Raw genomic sequence first — 21456 nt, 5'->3', positions numbered from 1 at the left:
TGAAAGGATTGCGTGTTCTCTCAAGTAATGTGGGAGACAGGACAGATGGGGAGGACGGCCTGGACAAGTGGTCGATGGGACGGGGTTATATCACACTTCTGTGCACCCTCCTCGGTGTCAGAGGGTAGGTGGATGGCTCGGGACAGGAAGTGTTTGCTGAGCAAGTATCAGGACAGGAGCTTGTCCCCTGTCTCTGCTTCCTAAGTATTGGGGTCACCAGTGTCACCATGCCTGCCTGTACTTTTGTATGGCTTTTGGGAATACAAGCTCCAACCCCTTCCCTGCTCAGGCTTACCGCCCTCCTTCAGATTCAGAAAACTACCCCCAATGAAGGTCACCGCCGCCATGTCCGCTGGCCTTCCACTGCACTGGCTGTTAAAATGATCCACTCTTTTCCAAATAGAAACTGAATCTTGAGATCAGCGTGACCTGTGCTACCCAGGGAATCTGCATCCACAGGTAAGCCGTCTGCCCCTTGCATCTCTCTCAACCAAACCTACAAATTCTTACTCTTAATTATGATGTAGATGCGTGGGAAGTTCACTATAAAAACCCGTTCATCACTCGTGCGGACTCGAGCTTCGCTACACTTAATGGCAGAGGGAAAATGTAGTCTAACAGCCTCGTTTTTCACAATAATTACCGGTTCGATAATTATGAATTAAAGCTGTCGTGATGCATGAAGCTCACTGGGCTGTGTCCTGTCTGGCCCGCAGGATAGCCCATCCCCAGGAAGATCAGAACGAGGCTGTTTGCTAGCACTGTGAGCCACGCTTGTTACCAGGGCTTTTAATGAGAAGAGACGCTGGTGCCTGCCAGGTCTCTCCACAGCGCAGACCCAGCTGTGGAAGACAGTGGGCACGGGACACTCACACTGCCGTCCGCTCCTGAGGGGCTGTTGAACACGTACTCCAGCTGGAAGACGATGGCAAATGATGGGTGATTGACCATCTCCGGGAGTCTCAGGTGGCTTCTCAAAACCAGAGCCTGATTTCCAGAGCTGATCGGAAACACAAACCAGGAGGTGTTGTAACATGGCTGCTAGTCCACCTGTGTCCACCTCCCCACAGTGAGTGGCGGTAAAGAGGAGCCCCAGGGACCTCAGGACACGGTAGGTCCACACTGCTCAGCCCAGCAAAAGCCACAAGCAACATCTCTGGACTTCCAGGGGAAGCCTGCAAGGAAGTCGGTGAAGCACTCACAGTGTCCACAGGGGCGGGGGAGGGTTCCCCCCAACACTTAGTTCTAGCATGCTAGCTGAACTCTGCACACCACTGACAGATGGGGTGTGACACCCCACAGTGATGTCTCCATGGGTCCCAGACACGTGGGACGTGACACAGTGCGGGACTTAAGCCTTTGGAAAGGAATCCCAGGGCCCATCCAGGTGGTGTGCAAGGGGCTCTTCTGACGCCCAGCCAGAAGCTTCTGCAGCACTAGCTCAGAGGTTGTCATAGCAAAAACAGGGGCTTTCTTCTAAGTGTCCATCCCTGAGGCTTTTGCCTGCCAGGTGTGACTGAAGGAAGTAAGGTGACAGAGAAGCACACCACGGGGCAAGCCCATCCCACATGCTTAACACCCTCATTTCCCACAGCCCCTTATAGCTTCCTCAACCTTTTGTCCCCTTGGGGTGCAGGGAGGGACTTGGCCTGGGCATGGGGACGTACCTGCTCTTAGAAGAGGCAGTGATTCTCCTGCTGAAGCTGGCCGAGCGCGTCAAGGTCATGTCCATCTCAGGTACAAGCACAACCACCTGTGGCCTGTGCACGAAGCCCAGACCGTTGTGGACACAGACATGCAGGCGCCGCTCCAAGACCTCTAGGGTGCCGCTATCTAGCAGGCCAACCCCCTACAAGAGACACAGGGTGGAGGGATGAGTCCTGTACAGCTGGGAAGGGATTGGCCAGAGAAGACTGGGTGAGCAGGCAAACCAACAACAGTGGAGGCCAAGGTGGAGTCTTTGGAGCTCCCACTGGAGTGACACTGAGTGTAAATGAACCCACCCAAAGGGCAGAGGCAGGACATGATGATGCCCACTGGCCATGGGGACGCCTGCTCAGTCAGATTATTCCCCTGGAAGCATGACCTTCACCATACAATGTACACGGAAACACAGACAGCTTAGTTGACGGTTCCCATATCTCAGAGACCGCAGATCCTTCTGAGTCGAGTCACTCCCCCAAGGCAGGCATCACTGTGAGGCTGGTGTCACGTGATGGAGAGGCACCCGCAGGCAGGACACATCCAGATCTCACTGTGTCCGTTGGAGGGAAGTAAGTGGGAAGAGGATGAAGGCTTAGGCAACAAGTCATAAGCTGACAGAAATGGAGTTCGCCCCAAAGCCACAGTTGAACACCACAGACCTCCATGCTTGCACGCACACCCTAACAAATGGCAGGGTGTCCCCCCCATACCGGCTCTGTGTTTAGGATGTTACACTGTCTCTACCTGTTGCTCGTTAACTTTCTCGCTCTTCACTGCCCGTTAATTGAGCTGAATAAGCCAAGGTTGAGCCCATTAGTCTCAGGTTAACAAAAATAAAATAAATATGTGAGCCGCTATCTGGGAAGGATGGATACCAAGGCAGTAGTGTTCCTCCACTGTGTCTGCAAAACCATGTCAAGCCCAAACTCCAGGAGGTGCACGTGAGAGAAAGTGAAGCTGTGATTTCTGGAGAGGCCTGATCCTGAGAAAGGCCAGGCAAAGATCTTCCAGAAGGAAGCCCAGGACGTGGACGCATGTGCAGAGGCCCGGGGTGGGACCAGGAGCCCAAGGAGGCAGCTTGGACTGAGGGTGGGGAGTGGCGGTGGGTGACCCATAAGTGATGCACGTGGGCCTCGGTCTCATGAAAAGCTAGAGCCCTCAGAGGTCTATGAACTAGATGCATGCCTCTGAAAGACCACTTGGACCACAGAGTAAATGACGATTTCCTCCCCCCAGGATCCCTAAGAGAGCACAGCAAACAATACCTCCTTAGAGGATTATCCCACCATATCTATGAGAAAGAAAAACAAAACCACAAAATCACCCACGGCCACCAACCATGGAAGGTGCCATAGCCTTCCACACCTAGTGCCAAGACCAGGCCCGGCCTCTGGAATTCTTGGGGCAGAGCAAGCAGGCTCCACCCAACACCACTTCCACCCTGGCATCCACACTTAGTAACCTCCATGATAGATGACCTACGAGCTTTGACCTGGGCTGGCCACAGCCATATTAGCTGGGCTCCACAAGCCTTGTGCTCAGAGGCATCTGCCCCTTGGGAATCGAAGTCTTTAAGCTTCTGTGTGTATTAAGCCTGTGGCTGTCCACAGTCACTACAGCAGGGGACTTTGCATGCAGCACAAAGGCTACAAACTGAGAGTCACTGCAAGCTTACCCCTGAGGAACATGCCAGTCACATACTGGCCTTCTTCCCACTCAAGACCCCACTGTGTTAAGTGCCCAGACTCAAACAAAAATGTTCCCAGCAGGTTAACAAAGGTTTGTGTATCCATCAGGACAGATGGACACATCACGATGCCCTCGTGCACAGGGACACAACACAGTAGAGCGAGTAAAGGAACCAACTGTGGATGAATGGCACCACAGAGCCATGGGAAAGAGAGACCAGCAGAGGAAAGAAGAGTGTTTCACGGAAGTAAAGGTCAAGGCCAGGAAACCAACAAGTTAGGATGTTCATCTGAGAGCAACAGACTAGAATCGGAAACAAATGTGATGAGGACTTGGACCTCAGGTCCTGGGGCCTGGACAAGAGAAACACAGCAGAAAGAGGTCTTTCTGTGGCCCACCCCCCCAACACACACAGGTGTGCCCACCCCCAGCACACACAGGTGTGCTCTGCCCCCAACACACACAAGTGTGTGCCCTGCACCCTTCTGCAGGTTTGCTTAGGATCTGTTTCAAGATCCTTAGAAGGGACAAGAAGAGGTCTGCCCACAGTCAAATGCTAGTAACCCACTCTTATGCTCAGAGAATGGACAGGGACAGCCATTCTCCCAGCAGAAGCGGGTTTCCATGTAGCTGCCAGCCAGAAAAAGCAAGAAGAGGCCACTTGGGCCCAGGCAGAACCAATTGGGTGCACAACAGTTTCATGCTGCTGGACTTGGCAGGCTGTGCTCTGACCAGATGTGGGACAGCTAGGTCAGTGACTCAGAGAAGAGGGCAAACAGGAGTCTCCCAACTGCAAAGGTATTTCCAAGGCTCTAATGAGCTGCACAGATCATCTGAAGGGACTCGATGTCAGAGCAGCAGGACCCAGAGGACGAAGCAGACAGGTCAACAACGTGATAGGACTAGAGAAGAACCACAGAGTATCCTGTGTGCAGCTGAGCCTCGACCCTGAGTGTAGCCAACATGTGAACTCTGTGCTCTGCCCTCATGATGGCCACTTCAATGCTCCCACCGAGGTGATCCCCCAAACCCTTCACACAAGCACCTGAATAAACCCGTTTCCAGAAGCAACAGACAGGATTAGTAACATACCTCCGACAGAGACAGAGGGTTGGGGATGAGTTTACAGGGCCACGTCTACACAGGCAGAGCTCAGAGTATCTCATGAGAGCTCATGGCTAACAGAAGTCTTAATGAGGGACCACCTCCAGTCTTGGTAGCTACAAAGTATTTTATGTTTCCCTCATTTGGTGAGGTAATTTACTTTTAAATGAAAACTATTTCACAGTCTGCAAATTAGCAGCAATGTTGCAGGTTGTCAGCACCTTTTACAGACTGGAGGGCCTCCTGCTCAGGGCGTGGCCTGGGGAAAATGGTCCCCTAGACACACTTTAGATGGCAATCCAGATAAAGAGAAAGAAATGCCCTTGTCAGCATTTTTAAAAGGGTAAAAGTAGAACCACATCTCCCAGAACGTACTGCCACACCTGGTAACACCAGATGCTGACTATCCCAGCCTGCTGCCAGCCGCACCTCCCCTATTCAGGTTAAAGTACAACAGGGCAAGACATGAGATACCTCCCGGAAGTGGTCGCTGATGAGCAGCTGCACAAGTTCCTCCTCAAACTTCTCCAGGGAGGGGTACAGGGTGAAGAAGAGGTCATCTAGGTGCAATGTGGTGGGCTTCTGGAAGCGAGGCTTCCTCAGGGCATCACCTGGAATGGGAAGAGGGTTCATTCGTGTTGCCCTAAGATGGGCAAGCAGAGGCCACAGGCCCTGATACCACCAGTCTCAGGTACGGTGGGTGGTCAGGACTTGCAGGCAAGGGAGTTGCTCATACAGCACAGCAGAACCTCTGCAGGCTGAACTTCTAAACTGATCCAGCATCTGCCAGGCAGAAAGGGCCACCCTCCTCCAGCTGTCCCACCGTGCTCTGTCTGTCCTGCCCTGCTCTAGCTTCCACTACAGCTGTTCTACTCCTTGCATTTCCTGCAGGGCCACAGCCAGCTGTTTTGTTTCTCACACTACTGACTTACCCTGACCCAAGTGAGGCATGCTGGAATGTGAGGTTCATGTTGTAGACACCAGAAGAATCATGCTGACCGGTATATTAAGAAAATCCTCTGCCCTGACCCAGAAGCCCCTGGATGCTTCATGGAGACAGAGAGGGAGAGGATGGCCCTAGGACAGGGCTCAGTGTCCTCGCTGAGGGCAGGACCTGGGTATGTTAGGAAGGTCTTACTTGGTTCCCCAGAAAAAGCCAACCATTTCCCATAACCCCATGGAACCTGTGATTTACCGCTACCCCCCCCCCCCAGTCTGCTCCTGTCTCTGCCTCTTCCTACACTTTCTGTTATTACTTAGACATTTAGATAAGGTCTTGGGGGTTGTAGAAGCCAATTCCAGAGATAAAAGGACAGTTGACTGGTCGTGGTGGAACACCCTGTACAGAAGAATGAGGCAGGAGGCTAAGGTCAGCCTAGACTTCCTCCTGTTGGAAGGAACAGAGAGAAGGAAGAGAGAGGAGGAAGAAAAGCAGGAGGAACAGATGGAGGAGAGAGGTGAGAAGAGCTAAGGGAACCCTTGGTGCTGATGAAGCCAACAGAAGAGCTCTGTGGCCTCCTGCTGGAGCAAGCTTCCTTCTCGGCTTCACAGAAAACGTCGGAGACAGGGCATGCTGCTTCACAGCAACACAGAGCATGCTGCTTCACAGCAACACGCGTGTGCCTGATGAGGAACTATATGATGAGAAGATAAAGATGTGGTACCGTGCGTATGCGCACATGGGTATGTTGCCTGTGTAAACATGTATGTGCATGTATCTGCCCATGTGTTTGTTTGCATGTTTTCACGGGGATCTAACACAGTGCCTGTCTGTGCGCGTGAACACTCTACAGCTAAGCTGTATCCCAGCAATGTCTGGTGATGCCATCCTGACCTAGGGACCTCCCTGTATGGTAGCCAGAGGGCAGGGGGCAAATTGGTACACTCGATGGGTGAACTGAGCGGGGAGGTGGTACCCTAGCCCTAGGATCCTGCTGCCCTGACAACAGAGATGAAAAGGTTGCTGTGTGGCTGCTCCTTATAAAGTTCCTTGGAACTGAGGTGCCCCTGTGGTGGGCATGGAGGTCCCTGGGGCACCCAGGTCACTTCAAGCAAAGTGGGGCCAGATGATAACATGGGGGAGTGAGCAAAGGAAGGGAGCTGGAATGGGAAATGGGGGAGCAGGCAAAGGAAGGAAGCTGGAACGGGAAATGAGGAACAGGAGAGATGTAACAGCTCTCTCTCTCTCTCTCTCTCTCTCTCTCTCTCTCTCTCTCTGTCTCTCTCTCTGTCTCTCTCTCTGTCTGTAGACTGCCTATTCTCTGCTCCCTGTTAAGCAGCTACTGTGTCATACAAATAATTGTGTTCACAGGGGCACAGGCAGGGAATCGGGCTCAGAGCAACCTCAGCACCCCTGCCAGGAAGGCACCCTGCTCGGTATAGGCTGGCGAGCAGTGCGCCTCTCAGACGCGGATCCCAAAAATAGTCAGCCACCAGATTCCTGGGTGTCAGGGCACTCAAGAGCCCCCTTCATACCGCATTTCCTGAGGAGCCCTGGGCAACAGAGTCCACTGGACATTTCAGAAGGACTGGCCATGCCCAACACCTATCGTTTACTGTCCCTTTCCACTGGACAGAAAAGGTGTTCCTGCACCTCTGCCACCACCCAGCTAAGGGTGATGACGTGACACTGTATTACCTGCTTATACCCAATGGTAAGGGGAGCTCTGAGCATCCTCCTCACACACAACAGGAAGGGGAACTCTGAGCTGCTCCTCACCCTCATAAGGCTTTCCCTGCCACTGGCAGACGGTGGGTTGGCTCTATCCCATGGGACAATAACGAAAGACAAGCAGCCTGCCTGGCCTTTCGAGTGCCTCGGTGCAAACAAGAGAGCTACAGTGGAGAGTAGCAGACTGAGCCAGGATCCGCAGCAAAAGGAGAAGCCAAGCTCAGGCAGGCTGCAAGGGAGACAGAACGGGGACAGGGAAAGAGAGGGTCGGAGTGGAGGCCACCTCGTAGAGCCCAGCATCACAGGCAGGCAGAGAGTAGGGGAGGGGTGCGGGGAATGGGGGGGAGGTCAGCTGCAGAAAACAGAGGCCCAGCTGCTGAGCTTAACATTGACAGAGCCCAGTGAGGGGCTGAGCAGAGATGCTACAGCCTCTACAGGAGCCTCTCACATCACTGGTCAAGACCACCCAAAGGCCAGTCACCAGAGCAAGCCAGCCCCAGCCAAACTCCCTACCTGAGGAGGAACTTAACAGGGTTACTGAAATGAGGGAGGGCTCGGAACTGAGCTTGGAATGGACTCTGCCTGGGGCCCTGGACCAGCTCCTCCTGCTCTCAGGAGTTCTGCCTCTGTAGCTGTGCAAGAAGCAAGCAGCTCCCACACATACGCATAGCAATGGGAAGACCCAGATCCCACACAATGTCCTCCTGTGCTGGCCTCTCCACGGAGCCGCTGTGGATGAACAGCACACGCCTGCCTGCTCCTGGGAAGGACACAGGTATGCACACACGTGACAAAGATTCCAGCCCTACGTCTCTAAGACAGTACGTCCCAGAGGACTCCTGTCATTTGGCAAAGGAGGTTACGGGGATCCTACATTTCTGGTGGCTTGCCAGAGGCCACTGTATCAACAGGTGCCATCGCCAACAGCCGGTGGTCTTGACCAAGTCCTGAGTAAGAAGCCAGGTGTCTCCTGCTCCCGCTGCCTGGGAACTTTCCCTTCAGCGCACACCAGGAGTGCTGGGGAAATTCGTGAGTTGGGCTGAGGGCTGGAAGGTCGTTTTACTGAACCAGCGATGCAGAAGGGAGCATGAGAGCAGGGAGCCCAATAAGGAACCCTCTCGGGGCTGAGCAGGTCAACAGCCTTGTGACTCGTGGGCGTGACAGAAGACAGACCCACACTTGCTATGGCTGCAGCCGGTCCTAAGAACAAGTCTACACCATGACCTCAGTACATGCTGTCTAAACAACACAATCAAGCAATGGCGGGTGACGACCAGTTCCTGTGAAGGAATTGGCCTTTACCTGACAACGCACCCAAACTTTCCTGGCAACAACATAGGAGAGGCGGCAGAGTTGCCAGGGAGCTGGGATGGTGGCAGAGCCCAGTACTCCCGGAAGGGCCTGGGCTGGACAGGAAGTATGGTCCATGGCCAACCCCACCAAGGGCCCAGGCGCCCTGACCTTAGCCATGACCCTGCTCGGTGCAGAGGCAAGGAAGATGATTCCATGCACGAAGCCACCATGGCAGAGGGTAGAACCTTCTAGAATAGATCCTGGAGGACTAAGGAGGCTGGCAGGCTTGGGAACCTCTGAGCAGCAGCCATCTCTGGGCCTTATCTATGACACTGTAGGCTCTGGAGCAAAGTGCCTGAGTGTCACACTTGGCCTTACTGCCAAGCTGTCCCCTAGCCTTCAAGGGGCCAAGGCTGGAAGGAGGGAAACTGAGTCTTCACCCCTTCACCCCTGCACTGAAGAGATTCCACAATACAGAGACCAGAGTCCCAGGGTCACAAAGTCCCTGGCAGTGACAGGGTCAAGGGTCGAAGAGAGGGTGTGTGGTCTTTCCTGAATTTACTGAATAAGGATTGTTGGCATAATCTCACATCTTTACAATATAAAGATGTTTAATGCACCCAGGCAACCCACTTAGAATGCTTACAGTGGTCAGCCATGTTATATGTATTTCAGTATAACCAAGAAGCAATACTGACAATGTTACTGGTACCACAGCCAAGGAGGGGTGAGACGTGGTGACGGTGGCTTTCCAGGCACAGTCTTGGAGACAGGAAGTGTGGGTGTTATAGCACTTCCCCGGGGAAAGGCCTTGCGCAGGCTGGAGGCTCTTCAGGATGGGGCTGAGTGACGGATGTACCTTCCCCACACACCAGGCCACACTGCTAAGGGACTTGTGGGCAGCCCAGCCAACTTCACTCATCAGAATAAGCCCAGGTTCTCTGAAATCTGAGTCTGAGCTAACTCAAACCCATAGTGGTGAGATCCAAGGGCAGCTTACCCGTGTCTCCATGAGGTGGGAGGAGGCCAGGGATCTGCTGGAGACCGGAGATCAGGAAGTTCTCGGGGAGCAGGTGGAAGGCGGGCTCCAGGGGCGGGTGTGGCTTCAGGGTATACTGCAGGCTACAGTTTTCCATCATTGTCATGTACCTGTTCTCTAGGGGAGGAAGTGCCAGACATGAACTAAGACCAACGGTGTTTCCAGTCAAAGAGTCAAAACCCGGAAATTCAAGAAAAAACATCACAAGTGCACGGCTTGTTTCCCTAAGGAGTGGAGAATACACATGACGTTAGGCATGTGGCACGCACCTGTATTCTTAGCACCGGAGAATCACATGCAAGAGGAATGCGTGTTCCGGGCTAGACCCAGCCACATACAGCAAGCCTTGTCTCAAAAAATTAAGAGCAAACAAAGGCAAAAAGGACTGAGTCGGGGCTGGAAAAATGGCTCAGTGGTTAAGAGCACTGACTGCCCTTCCAGAGGTCCTGAGTTCAATTCCCAGCAACCACATGGTGGCTCACAACCATCTGTAATGGGATCTGATGCCTTCTTCTGGTGTGTCTGAAGACAGAGACAGTGTACTCATATAAATAAAATAAATAAATAAATCTTTAAAAAAAAAAAAAAAAAGGACTGAGCCACACGCCCCTCTCTCTGTTGAAATTGAAACAACAGAATCTTGTTTCTTGGCTTTGGCTTTGTTTGTACTGTGTGCACATGCATATGTGTGTACATACATGTATGTATAGATGCATGTGAAGGGGGAGGGTTTGCGTGTGTACCTGCATGCATGGGAGTGTACATGTGTGTGGATATGTGTGAGGAAATGCATTGTGTACATGCGTGCATGGGAGTGAGCACATGGATGTGCAGAAACACGCCAGAGACAGGCAGGTTCCCCCTCTGTCCACTACAGAACCAAAGCCAAACCTGCCCCACGGGTACCCAGAATTACTGCAGAACATGCTGGGCTAGAAGGGTTCAGACTGAAAGAGACAACCAGAGAGGGCAGGATGGGAAGCCCTCAGAACAGAACAGACCAGACCAGACCAGACCACTCTCTTACGTTCTATGGGATCCTGGAGAAGTGGGTGCAGAAGGGCTCTGGGGGTACCATGATACAGCCTCAACCTGAAAGACAGAACCCGGAAACGTTGTCAAATGACCACATTTCATGAACACCAAGTCACTCACCGGGACCCCACCCACCTCCCAGGACAGCTCCTGGGACCCCACCTCCCACATCCTCTAAACGTAACAGTCACATCTGCTGCAGAAACAGAGGTGGCTGAGGGCAGCTCTTCACATCTGACAAGCACGACCCAAAGACCTGAAGCCCAAAGAGCAAGAGACAGAAAATGTGCTCGGCAGCTAACGACATGCACTGCTCTTCCAGGGACGCTGGGTTCAGCGCCAGCACCCACGGCGGGAGGCTCACGACCACCTTAACTCCAGTTCCAAGGGATCTGACACCCCCTTCTGGTCTCCAAGGGCACTTATACACATGTGGCAGGCACGCACACGTGTGCACACAGAGAGAGACAGAGAGACAGAGAGAGAATAATAAAACTAATTGTTTAAAGCTGGAAAGCAGCAGAAAGGGACTGAGAAGTGCCAGGAAGACGCTATCCAGGCGCATATGAGGCAGGGTCCTCACCCAAGGACGGCATTCCCATGCACATGTCTGCCATGGAGAGATCTAGTTAAGACACTGGACAGGGTGCTCCTGGCATGTGCTAATGGAGGCCTGGGAGCTACCAACGGTCCCACAGTCCACGGGACGGTCCCACAGCAAAGAGTGGACTGAACATGAGTGGTCCCAATGCTGAGAAGCTGGGATCTAGAGATGCAGTGTGAACTAGAACCCTGGCTGGAGGCTTACCTGGAGCTTATCCATCTCTGTGCGGCCAGTATCTAAACAGCCTGGCGTGTAGCAGGCACTCAGCTTTCGCCCACTGAATAATGAGTGCCACACGGTCAACACTACACAGCTGGCTCAGTGTTACACAGGTGTGTCACACCTGCACAGATGATGTCACACAGGTGTATCACACCTGCACAGATGATGTCACACAGGTGTGTGGCACCTGCCCCAATGGTGGCACCTGCACAGATGGTGTCACACAGGTGTATCACACCTGCGGTACCTGCACAGATGATATCACACAGCTGTGTCACACCTGCACAGATGATGTCACACAAGCTGTGTGGCACCTGCACAGATGTGCAGGTAGTCTGCCTAAAATCCCACACAAAACAGGCAATGGGTCAGGTCCTTGGCCTGTGTGCATGGCGCATCAAACCTGACACTCAGACCCAAAGCTGGTTCTCCCTCCACAGAAACGGACAACTCTTTGGCTAACATAGAATTAGCACAAGATATACACACAAAAGACCCATATGCATAAAATAAAAATAATTAAATCTTTGAAAAGAGAGAGAAGAAGAAGAGCAGGAAGAAGAGGAGGAGGAGGAGAAAATTTGGAAGGTACCGTTTGTCCTGGCCTGCAGAGGTGGGAGATTCCGGCTTATTGCCAAAAATTCGAAGAATTCCAAACCCACAGGACAGCACCTGCAGGGCACCGTCCCTCTTCCTGCCTTCAGCGACCACTTCTATTACAGCCACGATGCTGGGGTGGCTCAAGGTTGTGTGGAAGTACAAGGGCTGTAAGAGAGAGCAGAGGCCACTGAAGCAGTGAGAGTCAGGGGCACAGAGGTGCCCTCCTCCCCAGAGCCTGTCATGGACACACCAGGAGCACTGGGCCCCACCCAGAGCCCTTGTGAGGGACGAGAGCATACCACCATGACAAACCCGTCACAGGCTGGGGTGCAAGCTTAGGATCTGGACTTCATGCCTCAGAAACCCATGCAAACACCAGATGGGCATGACAGCCCACTTGTAATTCCAGCTCTGGAAAGCATCCTCGGAGCAACCTGGCTAGAAACACTACCATGTCGGTGAGCTCTGGGTTTGATTGAGGACGTCTGTCTCAGTCAGTAGGGTGGAAGGGCCATCATCCGTTCCTAGTTCTGCTCAACATGCTTGTTTCAAGTTAATTGACTAAGTCAATATTCTTAGTATCAACTTAAAGCTGTCAAATGCACTCAAACAGGTGTGTATACATCCACACAGATATGTGCACACACATACAAACATACCCACACATATGCACACCACACACACACACACACACACACACACACACACACACACACACACACACACACACGCTTCCTCCCCTGGTTCAAAACACTTGTCTCCAGTTCTAATTGACCACATCATAACTACAAGAGACAGAGAAGGAGCTAAGGGTTGGACTTGCCGACCACAGGGCCTCATGTCCCCACCCTGAGGAGTAGCGCAGGACTGGCTTCCGTACACCGACACGCCTTTTGTGTCTGCTGTCTAGACCCCAGCAGGGCACAGAGATGCCCCCTGCAGGCAGTGCAGACAGGGCAGAGGCCGGCCAGTGGGCTGTGATTGAAATTCCGGCTAACGCTCCTATTAAGGAGTCATTACCACGGTGTCGCCCAGAAAAGAGTCACAGTAATCACAGACTGTCGGTGAGGATAACGGAGGGGTGCATTAAAACATCAGCCACGAACTATAAATTGTTATTCTATTATCTTTTATTGCAAAATGATGAAATAATGACTGCTTGGAGCTGACAGGTGGCTGGGCTGAGGCAGAGTTATGCTTAAGGTTCCTGGACTTGAGCTGTTCCCGGAGCCCTGCTGGGCCGTTAGCCTGTCAGAGCCTCACCTGTGAGTTTCCCCTGCCCGTGCTCAGTCTTTGAACACTGCCCTCCTCCTCTTTCAGCGGTAACACAAACATTTAAATTCTCAGACTAGCAGGTGGAACTCCCGAGCTTGGAGGTCACCTTGAAACTACCCCTCCTGAGCACTGGGGCCGGTGGGGACACGCAGAGACCCAGGACACGCATATCACAGCGCTCAGGCCCTCCTGTCATTGCCACCAAGACAGCTGCCTTGGGGAAAAAAAAAGAAAACAAAAACCAGAGGTCCCCACCTTGCCAGTCCCAGCGTCTCTCGTCTCTTGTCAGAGAGCCAGCCTCCACCCAGAACACACTGAAGGACAATCGAGTTCAGGCACATCAGCCTCGTTCCTGGCTGATAAGAACCTATGCGTGTTCTTCTCCAAACACCATTTATTGTCCTTCCAGTGCGGAAACCATGCTAAAGTCATAAGGAGTCTGGGGGACATATCAGCCTTCCACAAGTTCAAGGCTCAAGAGCTTTATAAAGGTCGGATTAGATGGTCATGAAAAAACACTTGCACTGCTCAAAAAAACGAAGAGCGGTGAGGAACGGAGGAAGCGACGGTCTCCCAGAGCTGGACACAGAAACACAGGCTCTGCTCTGTTCTAGATCACCTGGGCCTAGGGGCGGCCCTGCCCGCCCCAGCTTTCTAGCTTGCAAAAGGCTCCGGCAGAAATCCCAGACAGCACGTGGCTGAGTGGCACCCGGAAACAGGCCTCCAAACCAGGGCGATTCGATTAACACAACACCATATATTCTGAGAAGAAAACTCTGCGTGTCATCTAAGAGGGCATGATTAAAGTCTGCATCGAACCCATCAGTTCCCCTGTGAAGAAAGCCACAGGCAACAGAAGAGCCGGCTCTCACCCCTGCTGGGCTACAGCGCTCTCTCTCTCTCTCTCTCTCCCTCTCTCTCTCTCTCTCTGGCACTGGCCAAGGCTCCTCCCTCACGGAGTAAACAGATTAATAAATCATCTGTGTTCCTGCCCGTGCTTTCATCTTCAAAAGCAGACACCACTCGCCTAGGGGCCAGGTTTTCATCTCCTGCCGGCAATGGCAGAATTGAAAACAGCCCTGACAGTGTGTCTCTAAGAAGAAACTGTGCTTGGCAGCTTGGCATCCCCTACTGACAGCCAAGCCAACCTGACCAGTCGAGGGCTGAGAATTAGTAAACCAGCGTCATGCGCACGGGAGTTCAGAATACGCCGTTGGCAGCTGGGGAGGTGGCTGGGGTCGAGGGTGTGACTGGGCGCTTAGGGATGCCTGCTGTGCACATGAAAACCTGGGTTCCAATCCGAAGCGTGTAGGTTAAAAGCAGGGGGTGGTGGGACACACATGTAGCCAAAGGCTTGGCCTGGCGCAGGAGACAGTGGAGACAGAACTTGCTGACTGGCCAGTCTAGTCCGAAGAGCAGCAAGTACCAGAAAAGAAATGGGGATAGAAATGGAGCAGGACAGGACAGCCCCCACCCACCCCTGCCTGGAGACACACACACACACACACACACACACACACACAGGCACACCCCATACCCTCACAACAACAAGCCTTTAATGCAAGACCTTGAGGAAAGCAATCCACAAACCACTCCTGAAGCTTCCATGGGACTCAGCCTGGGTTCGGGTTTTCTGGCCAATGGCCATCAACGCTGACCACCAATGCTGGGCCAACTCTATGAACCCCACTCTCCCCTAAGACATTCCCAAGGCTCCGTTTCAAAGCTGGACACCAGGAAGGTATAACAGGGTATGGCCGGGCCCACACCGTCTCACTAGAGAACCGCCCAGCCCACAATGTGAGTGGTTCTGAGGCCTTGGGGAATGATGGGAACTTGAACCCTGGCTGGAAGACTGCACAGGACTTTATCTGTCTGTGTTCCGCTCCCATGCAGCCTGGGGTGCAGTGGGCGCTCACATGTCACCCACCCAGTGAATGCCTCCAGCCTCCTGCTTCCTGGGCACCTGCTGGAAACCGCGTGGCTCACCCTCAACACGCACATCCCTGCACAGTGTGTGGATGACTTCCAGGTCACACAGCTGAGCGACTGTCCTGAAACTCAGGCTTTGGCACAACGTACCCGGCACTTAGGCCCAAAGCCGGCTCTCGCTTCAACTGGACAGCAATTCTTTGGCTAACTTACAACAGCAGGTGACTGAACCCCAGCAGCCCAAAGCAAGGCACCCCCACCCCACCCGGGTTCCCCAGCGACTGGGGTTTGCTCCCATAAAGGGAAAACCCAGCCTTGGCAACAAGTGACACTGCTTCTGTCAGGCCCCACTTTAGGCTCATCCTAGGAGTGGGTGCTTCCGACCTGGGGGGATCACAGCCCTCCTCCGGCAGGTATACATCAGCAGCTGAGCAGTGGTCGCCCTCTGTGGGAACAGCTCTCTCAGAACTGTGTGTGCTGTCCCTCACTAGCTGCCTTAGGGCTCTCGGGGCAGCACCCTTTCATGCACGGTGACTCTGGCGGAACGGCTCCTGTTACTCTGAGGAGTGAGAGTCGTCAGGACTCCATGCTCACTGCACCGGATCTGGAAATGTCTCTGTGAAGGGCAGGGGGGTCACCCCACCACTGTCTCAGCACCTGGGCAGAGAGTCCCCACTCTTGGTGGGATTGCCTACGGAGAGCCGAGAGAATATGCTGAGGAGAGCCATGTCCACCTTAGAAGCAATGTGGAACCTGTGCTTTACTGCAGCCGCCAGGATTTCTTTTTGAAACGTATTTTCTGGAGGTTGAATGAATTATTAAAAAAAGAAGTGAAAGGTGATTCCTCACCACCGGGGAAGATCTCAGAGCGCAGAATGGAGGGGACCAGGACCAGAGACCTGCAGAGTCACTGTTTACCAAGGCTGTCTTTTCTGAGGGTAGAGCTGACTGCAGTTCTCAGATGACGTCTCTAGCTCACCCCACCACCTCACCACACAAGTCAGTCACATACAGAGCCTGCCCAATGCATCAGAGCCTGCCTGGTCAATCTACTACCCACACAGAGACCACACAGCCACAGTCACCCCAAGTACAGCCCCCTGCTGCTGGGAGCTCCCCACCTCACAGCAGATCTGCCCTGGCCACTGCTGATGGGGATCCCAGGAAAGTCACCCCTGAAAATGAACTGCATCTTAGCCACTCGCGTGTGTCCAGAGCAACTAGTCAGCCTGCAATCACAAGGGTGGCACGTGCTGCTAAGTACCAAGCCAGGGCTTTTCAACCTCGTGCAACACATGGAGACACGCACCACGCAGAGCAAAGGGAACTTCCCTTCGTTTAACGAAACCGCAATCTCTGTGTCTGTGCTGGTGTCAGGAGGCAGCGGAGGTGATGCCGGCTGCCAGGCCATCATGGCTGAGTCACCACTGGCCTCTGCTGCCTGCAGGGAGCATAGCAGCAAGCTGAGAGAGCTTCACCAGTAGTTTCCATTTCAGAACCACGGGCTGCCACACACTGAGGCAACAAAGTTTCCATTTCAGGACCACACTCTCTTCCTTCCCTCCCAACACACAGCCTAAACCGAAGACAAATCAAGGCTGCAGCCTGGCTGAGCTGGCTGAGCTGGCTGACCTGGTGTGGCTCCCACCAGCATGGGTAACCTGAGCCGAGGAGCCTCCCGTTTCCTGGGCAAAGGCGTGTCCGGGCTCAGGACGGCGCCTGGCCACCAGGGGGCAGTGAAATCTAAGTGTCTCTGAGTTTCTGGGACAACGGAAGCCCAGGGTGATACAATGTCACACCTGAGCCAAGGACAGAAGCAGTATCAGTCCTGAGAACTGTCTCTCTCACACAACCACTGGGTATTCTATAGGGGTCACCCCTCTGTCACCCCCAGGATTGGTGATTGGAGGCCCCGCTTCTTGACAGACCTTGCTGGTCTGAGTCAGGATTGCCAGTGGGCACGGGAACACGTGTACAATAGGGCTCTTCCGACTCATCTCTAAATAGAGAGCTAAGCGAGGGGACAGGAGGGAGGGGAGAGGAGGAGTGTAACAGGCACTCTAGAGACCAAGTACCTCTGTGCTGGCTCCAGAGAAGGTTGCTGGCCCAGAGCACCGATATGCACAAGCACCTCACGGGCGAGGGCTGGCCATCCTGGTGGCCAAGGGGAGAGACTCCTTTCTCCCTGCACCTGCTTCCTCCCCTTTAAAAGCTGAGGACTCAGGGTTGCTGCTCTCCACAGAGGAGGAGGAAGCCCTCCCCCACAGGAGCCATGTTATCGTGGCCACCAGCACCATTCATCACAGAAACTTGTCACAACACAAGGTTTCCCTGGGCCCCTGCACACGAGAGGAAGAGAAAATCAAAACAGCCCATCCGTGCCTCCAGGGCTAATGCCAAGGGCAGCAGGGGGGCAGCACCATCCCCTGCCTGCTGTAGTATGGCCAAGAGACAGAGGGCAAAGCTTTGCAGGGCCAAAGGCGCAAGGCCACGCCCTGCCTGTGCTGAGAGGGTCCTCGTGGGGGGGGGGTCACATCTCGTGGGGTCACACAGAGCCGTGACAAGATTTACAACGTGGACATCTGCTGTCGCTGACACGCTGGCCGGGCAGCGTTTTCCAAGCACTGGATAACATCATGTCAGACACGGATCACTTCAGTTCCCATGACACAGATTTTTGCCAAGACTTTAGTTTTCTGACCCCTGGGGCCATTCTCTCCCTCGACTGCCCGTGTTATTCTGGACGGCCTCAGGACGAGCCACGCCAAGGAACACAAAACCATGCTGCTGGGTGATGCCAAGGTCAGAGAGCGCCACATTCGCAGCCAGGCTCAACCTGGTTATGACGAGGCAGCCATGGGGGAATGGGAGCCAGCATAGCAGCTCGAGACCACCACGGTCGCCTCCACCATCGACTGTGGTACCAACTGTCAGGAAACCAGGGTTCCTTAGCCTCACCCAGTCACTTCACCTGCTAGAGAGGAAGCAGCTCCTTCTCATCCAATCAGCCCTGGCCTCTCACAGGCCATCCTCCACAGCCCTGCCAGAAGCAGGATCCCAAGCCTTTTGCCTCTTCTGAGGACGTTCACAGCTCACAGCCTGTGTCTTGCTCCCTCTGTCACCCCAGTAGAATGGGGGCATTCTCTCCCCAGCACCTACCTAGGAGCTAACCTGAGCTGAAGGCAGCCAAGAGGCTCCCGGGGAACACCGACCCAACCAATGCCCCGCTACAGCCAAGCCTGAGGGCAGAAGCACTGGTCTGAGTCCTCGCTCGGCCGAACTTCACATACAGAGCCATTTTCCTGAGTCTTAGTTTTGCCACCTGTGACAGTCACTCCTGACCGTCGTCTCCGTGGAGTCAGAAACACGTAGACCAGCAAGGCACAGCCCTGGGCGCCTCTGACGGGACCTCGCTACAGTGAGGTGGCCCACTTGATGATGCAGGTGATGCTGTCCCGCAGACTAAAGAGTCCGGATGAAAAGGGACAGGGAGAGTGAGCCCACGGGGATAGGAGTTCTCTCTCCGCCTCCTTTTCGCCATGAGGGCTGTGGAGGATGAACAGCCTGTGAGAGGCCAGGGCTGATCGGAAGAGAAGGAGCAGGGCACCGGGATGAACAAGCAAGCAAGCGAGCGCGAGGGGAGGGGACCTGGGGGCTGCTGTGGTGGTGGCAAGCTGGGTGGACAGCTGTGACACTGGGCTCTTTAAGAGTTGAAGAGGCCACGCGCCCCTACCACAGCGCACTGCCTCACCACTGGACCTGGGTCAGCAGAGCCAAGGTCTGTGAACTGAAAAGTCCCCGTTCTGCCATTATTCCCAGGGTATTTTTGTTAGGGACATGAAAGCTAACACAACATCAGATGATGTCAGTAACTTCACTACTCCAAGACCCCAGAGGCTCCCTGAAGGCAGAGGGCCTAAGTCCCACCCACATCCCTGAAAAACCACGCTAAGCGCGTTCACCTGGCTGGAAATCTGGCTTCCACGAAGGGGACTGTTTGGAAACAGTGTCCCGCCACTAAGACGAGCTTTGCCATGGCAGACCTGCTGCTCCAGGCGGTGTCAAAGATGTGTGTGCTGAGCCGCCCCACCCCACCCCACCCCACCCTTGCTGCCTGGGCTGGGCTGACGGAACCCACCTACCTCATTGAAGAGGATCCTGGGTGGCTGCTTAGAGAGCTGATTGGTGGGCTTCACTGTGGTTTTCCACGTCCTCCCGAAGAAATGTTTGTAGGTGACGTCGAAGAGAGACACTCGCAGGTGGCATTCAAGCTCAGACAGCATGTCTAGGATTCCCTAGGAGACACCAGAGGGAGAGCCCTGAAGAGTCACCCCAGAGCCACTACTGGGCCCTCAGAATCTACCCCATTCAGTTACTGGCGAGTCAACATCCTTTAGGCAACAGCCTCCCTCCGCAGAGATATAAATCATGATCCTCAGCCCGCACTGGCCAATCAGAACCCTGAAATGCCCTCAGACAAACACGAACTTTACACAAGGCCCAAGGCATTAGGGCACCAGAGGCCACAGGCCTGGGCCTGCCGGGAGCCATCCCGTTAGCATACGGAACCAAGAGATGCCTGGGCCTGAGCCGAGGCTATCTCACACGAGACCCTGGCCCAAACCACACTTCATGAAGCTGCCGCTGCCAGCGCATCTGTTTCTTTAATGAACCTGATCTGGCTTAAGCCTTCCGGGACAGATTTCTTCATCTCCTGCAGCCAGCTTAAGTCGTCCTGAGCAGGAGTTAAGTCAGCCAGTCAGAATTATTCTGGGGTGTTAGTACAAGAAAATGGGTCCTCTGGCGTGGGAGAGACTGTGTCCTCGAGCTGGGAACCAAAGCCTTTCCAGCCCAGCTCCTGTGATGTTGCTGAGGGTCCTGTGCCTTTCTCTCTTTCACTCAACAAACCTTCCCTTGTCGTCTGCTTTGTTTCTTCTCTGTCTGTGCCAGGCACAGTTCTGGGCACTGATGACACAAGAACAAAGAAAGTACGCATGGAAGGGTTTCCGGGAAGGAAAACAGTAAGGCCAATCAGGGAAGGGGCTCCTGGAAAACAGCAACCAGACTGGGAACTAAGAGGAACATAGATCATGAGGGCATGGGGACCTGGGGACAGGAAGCCAGGTAGAGGGTGCAGCATGATGCCAGGCCCTGGGTTAAGAGAGCTAAGCGTCTCGGGACTAGAGAGGAGTGTTCTATTTTTCCCTAAACTCCTGTGTTCTCATTTTGTGTAACATTGAATCTCTGGCGTCTGGAGACTCCCTGACATGTCCCACGCCCTCACACACAGGCTGTGTCTCAGGGCTGGCCACTGTCACGCCTATGCGATTGTCTCTGATGGGCAAACTCAACAGAATAGCACCATGACCTCCCCTGAATGCTCCTCTCTGGCCTTATATAGGGCCTCACACAGAACCTCCCTGTCCCAGGACCGATACCCAGAAAACTAGACAACGTCTCTACCACTGGGATCACTTCTATTAAACAAGCTAGCTAGTCCTCAGTTGCTCAGCCTGCCTGGCCCATCGCTTCCTACAAAAACCAAGGGACAGTTCGCCCAACCCTTCCTTCCCTATGACTCTGGGCCTCCCTGGGGCCCGGCATGGACCTCCATCCAAGTCAAGGCTTGCCCACTCTTAGCAGCTGCTACGAAGCCTTTTCAACTGATGCCATCTCCTGTCTGCAGCAAAATCCTCGGGGAGTCTACTCCACGGAGCCTGTGGGGCTGCAGCAGGCCGAGCGGGTAACAGAGGCAGGATTAGGAGCCGAGGGGCACAGGAGCAGAGCTGGCAGGCCTCGTGGAGCCCTGGGGCAGGCTGTGCTCTGTGGCCCACCAGAATGAACAGACAGTAAAAGAAAGGAAAGCAACCACCCACTCCAGTGGACGTGGTGATCTGATTGGAGAACAGTCACAGTAAGGGGGCCGGGGCTGGGACAGGAGCTGGAAGTGTGTGGACATAGGGCATTGATTCCATCCAGGCAGGAGAAGCCACAGGGCAAGTCACTAGGATCTGTGACAGTGGAGGGTCTACACAGAGGTGGCCATGGGCAGGACACATCCCTCAAAGCAGGAAGGAGAGAAGCCACAATTGCAGCTCCGGTCTTACCCAGATCCAGCTGTGGATACCACATCCCTAGCAACTGACCAGAGGATAACTGGCCCTTTCCTGTGTGGAGTGAATGGGAGAAGGGCTGTCACTGCGGGGGTGAGGACGGGGGGGGGGTGAGGGGGGGCAGCACCCGGCTCTGCCTGCAGCCTCCCTCACTGCCCTTCCCTGTAGCTCTTGC

General features: G+C 54.0%; 1 protein-coding gene across 6 annotated transcripts in view; it reads right to left on the bottom strand.

Annotated features, from left to right (window-relative positions):
* Positions 1–21456, bottom strand: part of Nphp4 (nephrocystin 4) — an 85527-nt gene that overhangs the window by 53975 nt on the left and 10096 nt on the right. For 5 of the 6 annotated variants that reach the window (XM_087549511.1, XM_087549513.1, NM_001436895.1 and 2 more), the window contains 7 exon segments: positions 19311–19463; positions 11954–12126; positions 10528–10592; positions 9462–9617; positions 4972–5108; positions 1668–1849; positions 874–1000 (listed from right to left, as the gene is read on the bottom strand). In XM_087549511.1, the coding sequence (XP_087405637.1) occupies positions 874–1000; positions 1668–1849; positions 4972–5108; positions 9462–9617; positions 10528–10592; positions 11954–12126; positions 19311–19463 (993 nt within the window). 6 annotated transcript variants of the gene reach the window in all.

This window comes from Rattus norvegicus, chromosome 5 (assembly GCF_021556685.1).
Source record: "Rattus norvegicus strain SHRSP/BbbUtx chromosome 5, alternate assembly SHRSP_T2T, whole genome shotgun sequence".
NCBI classification, from domain to species: domain Eukaryota; kingdom Metazoa; phylum Chordata; class Mammalia; order Rodentia; family Muridae; genus Rattus; species Rattus norvegicus.
Note: the sequence above shows the minus strand (reverse complement) of the source record. Positions and strands in the feature narration are given on the sequence as shown.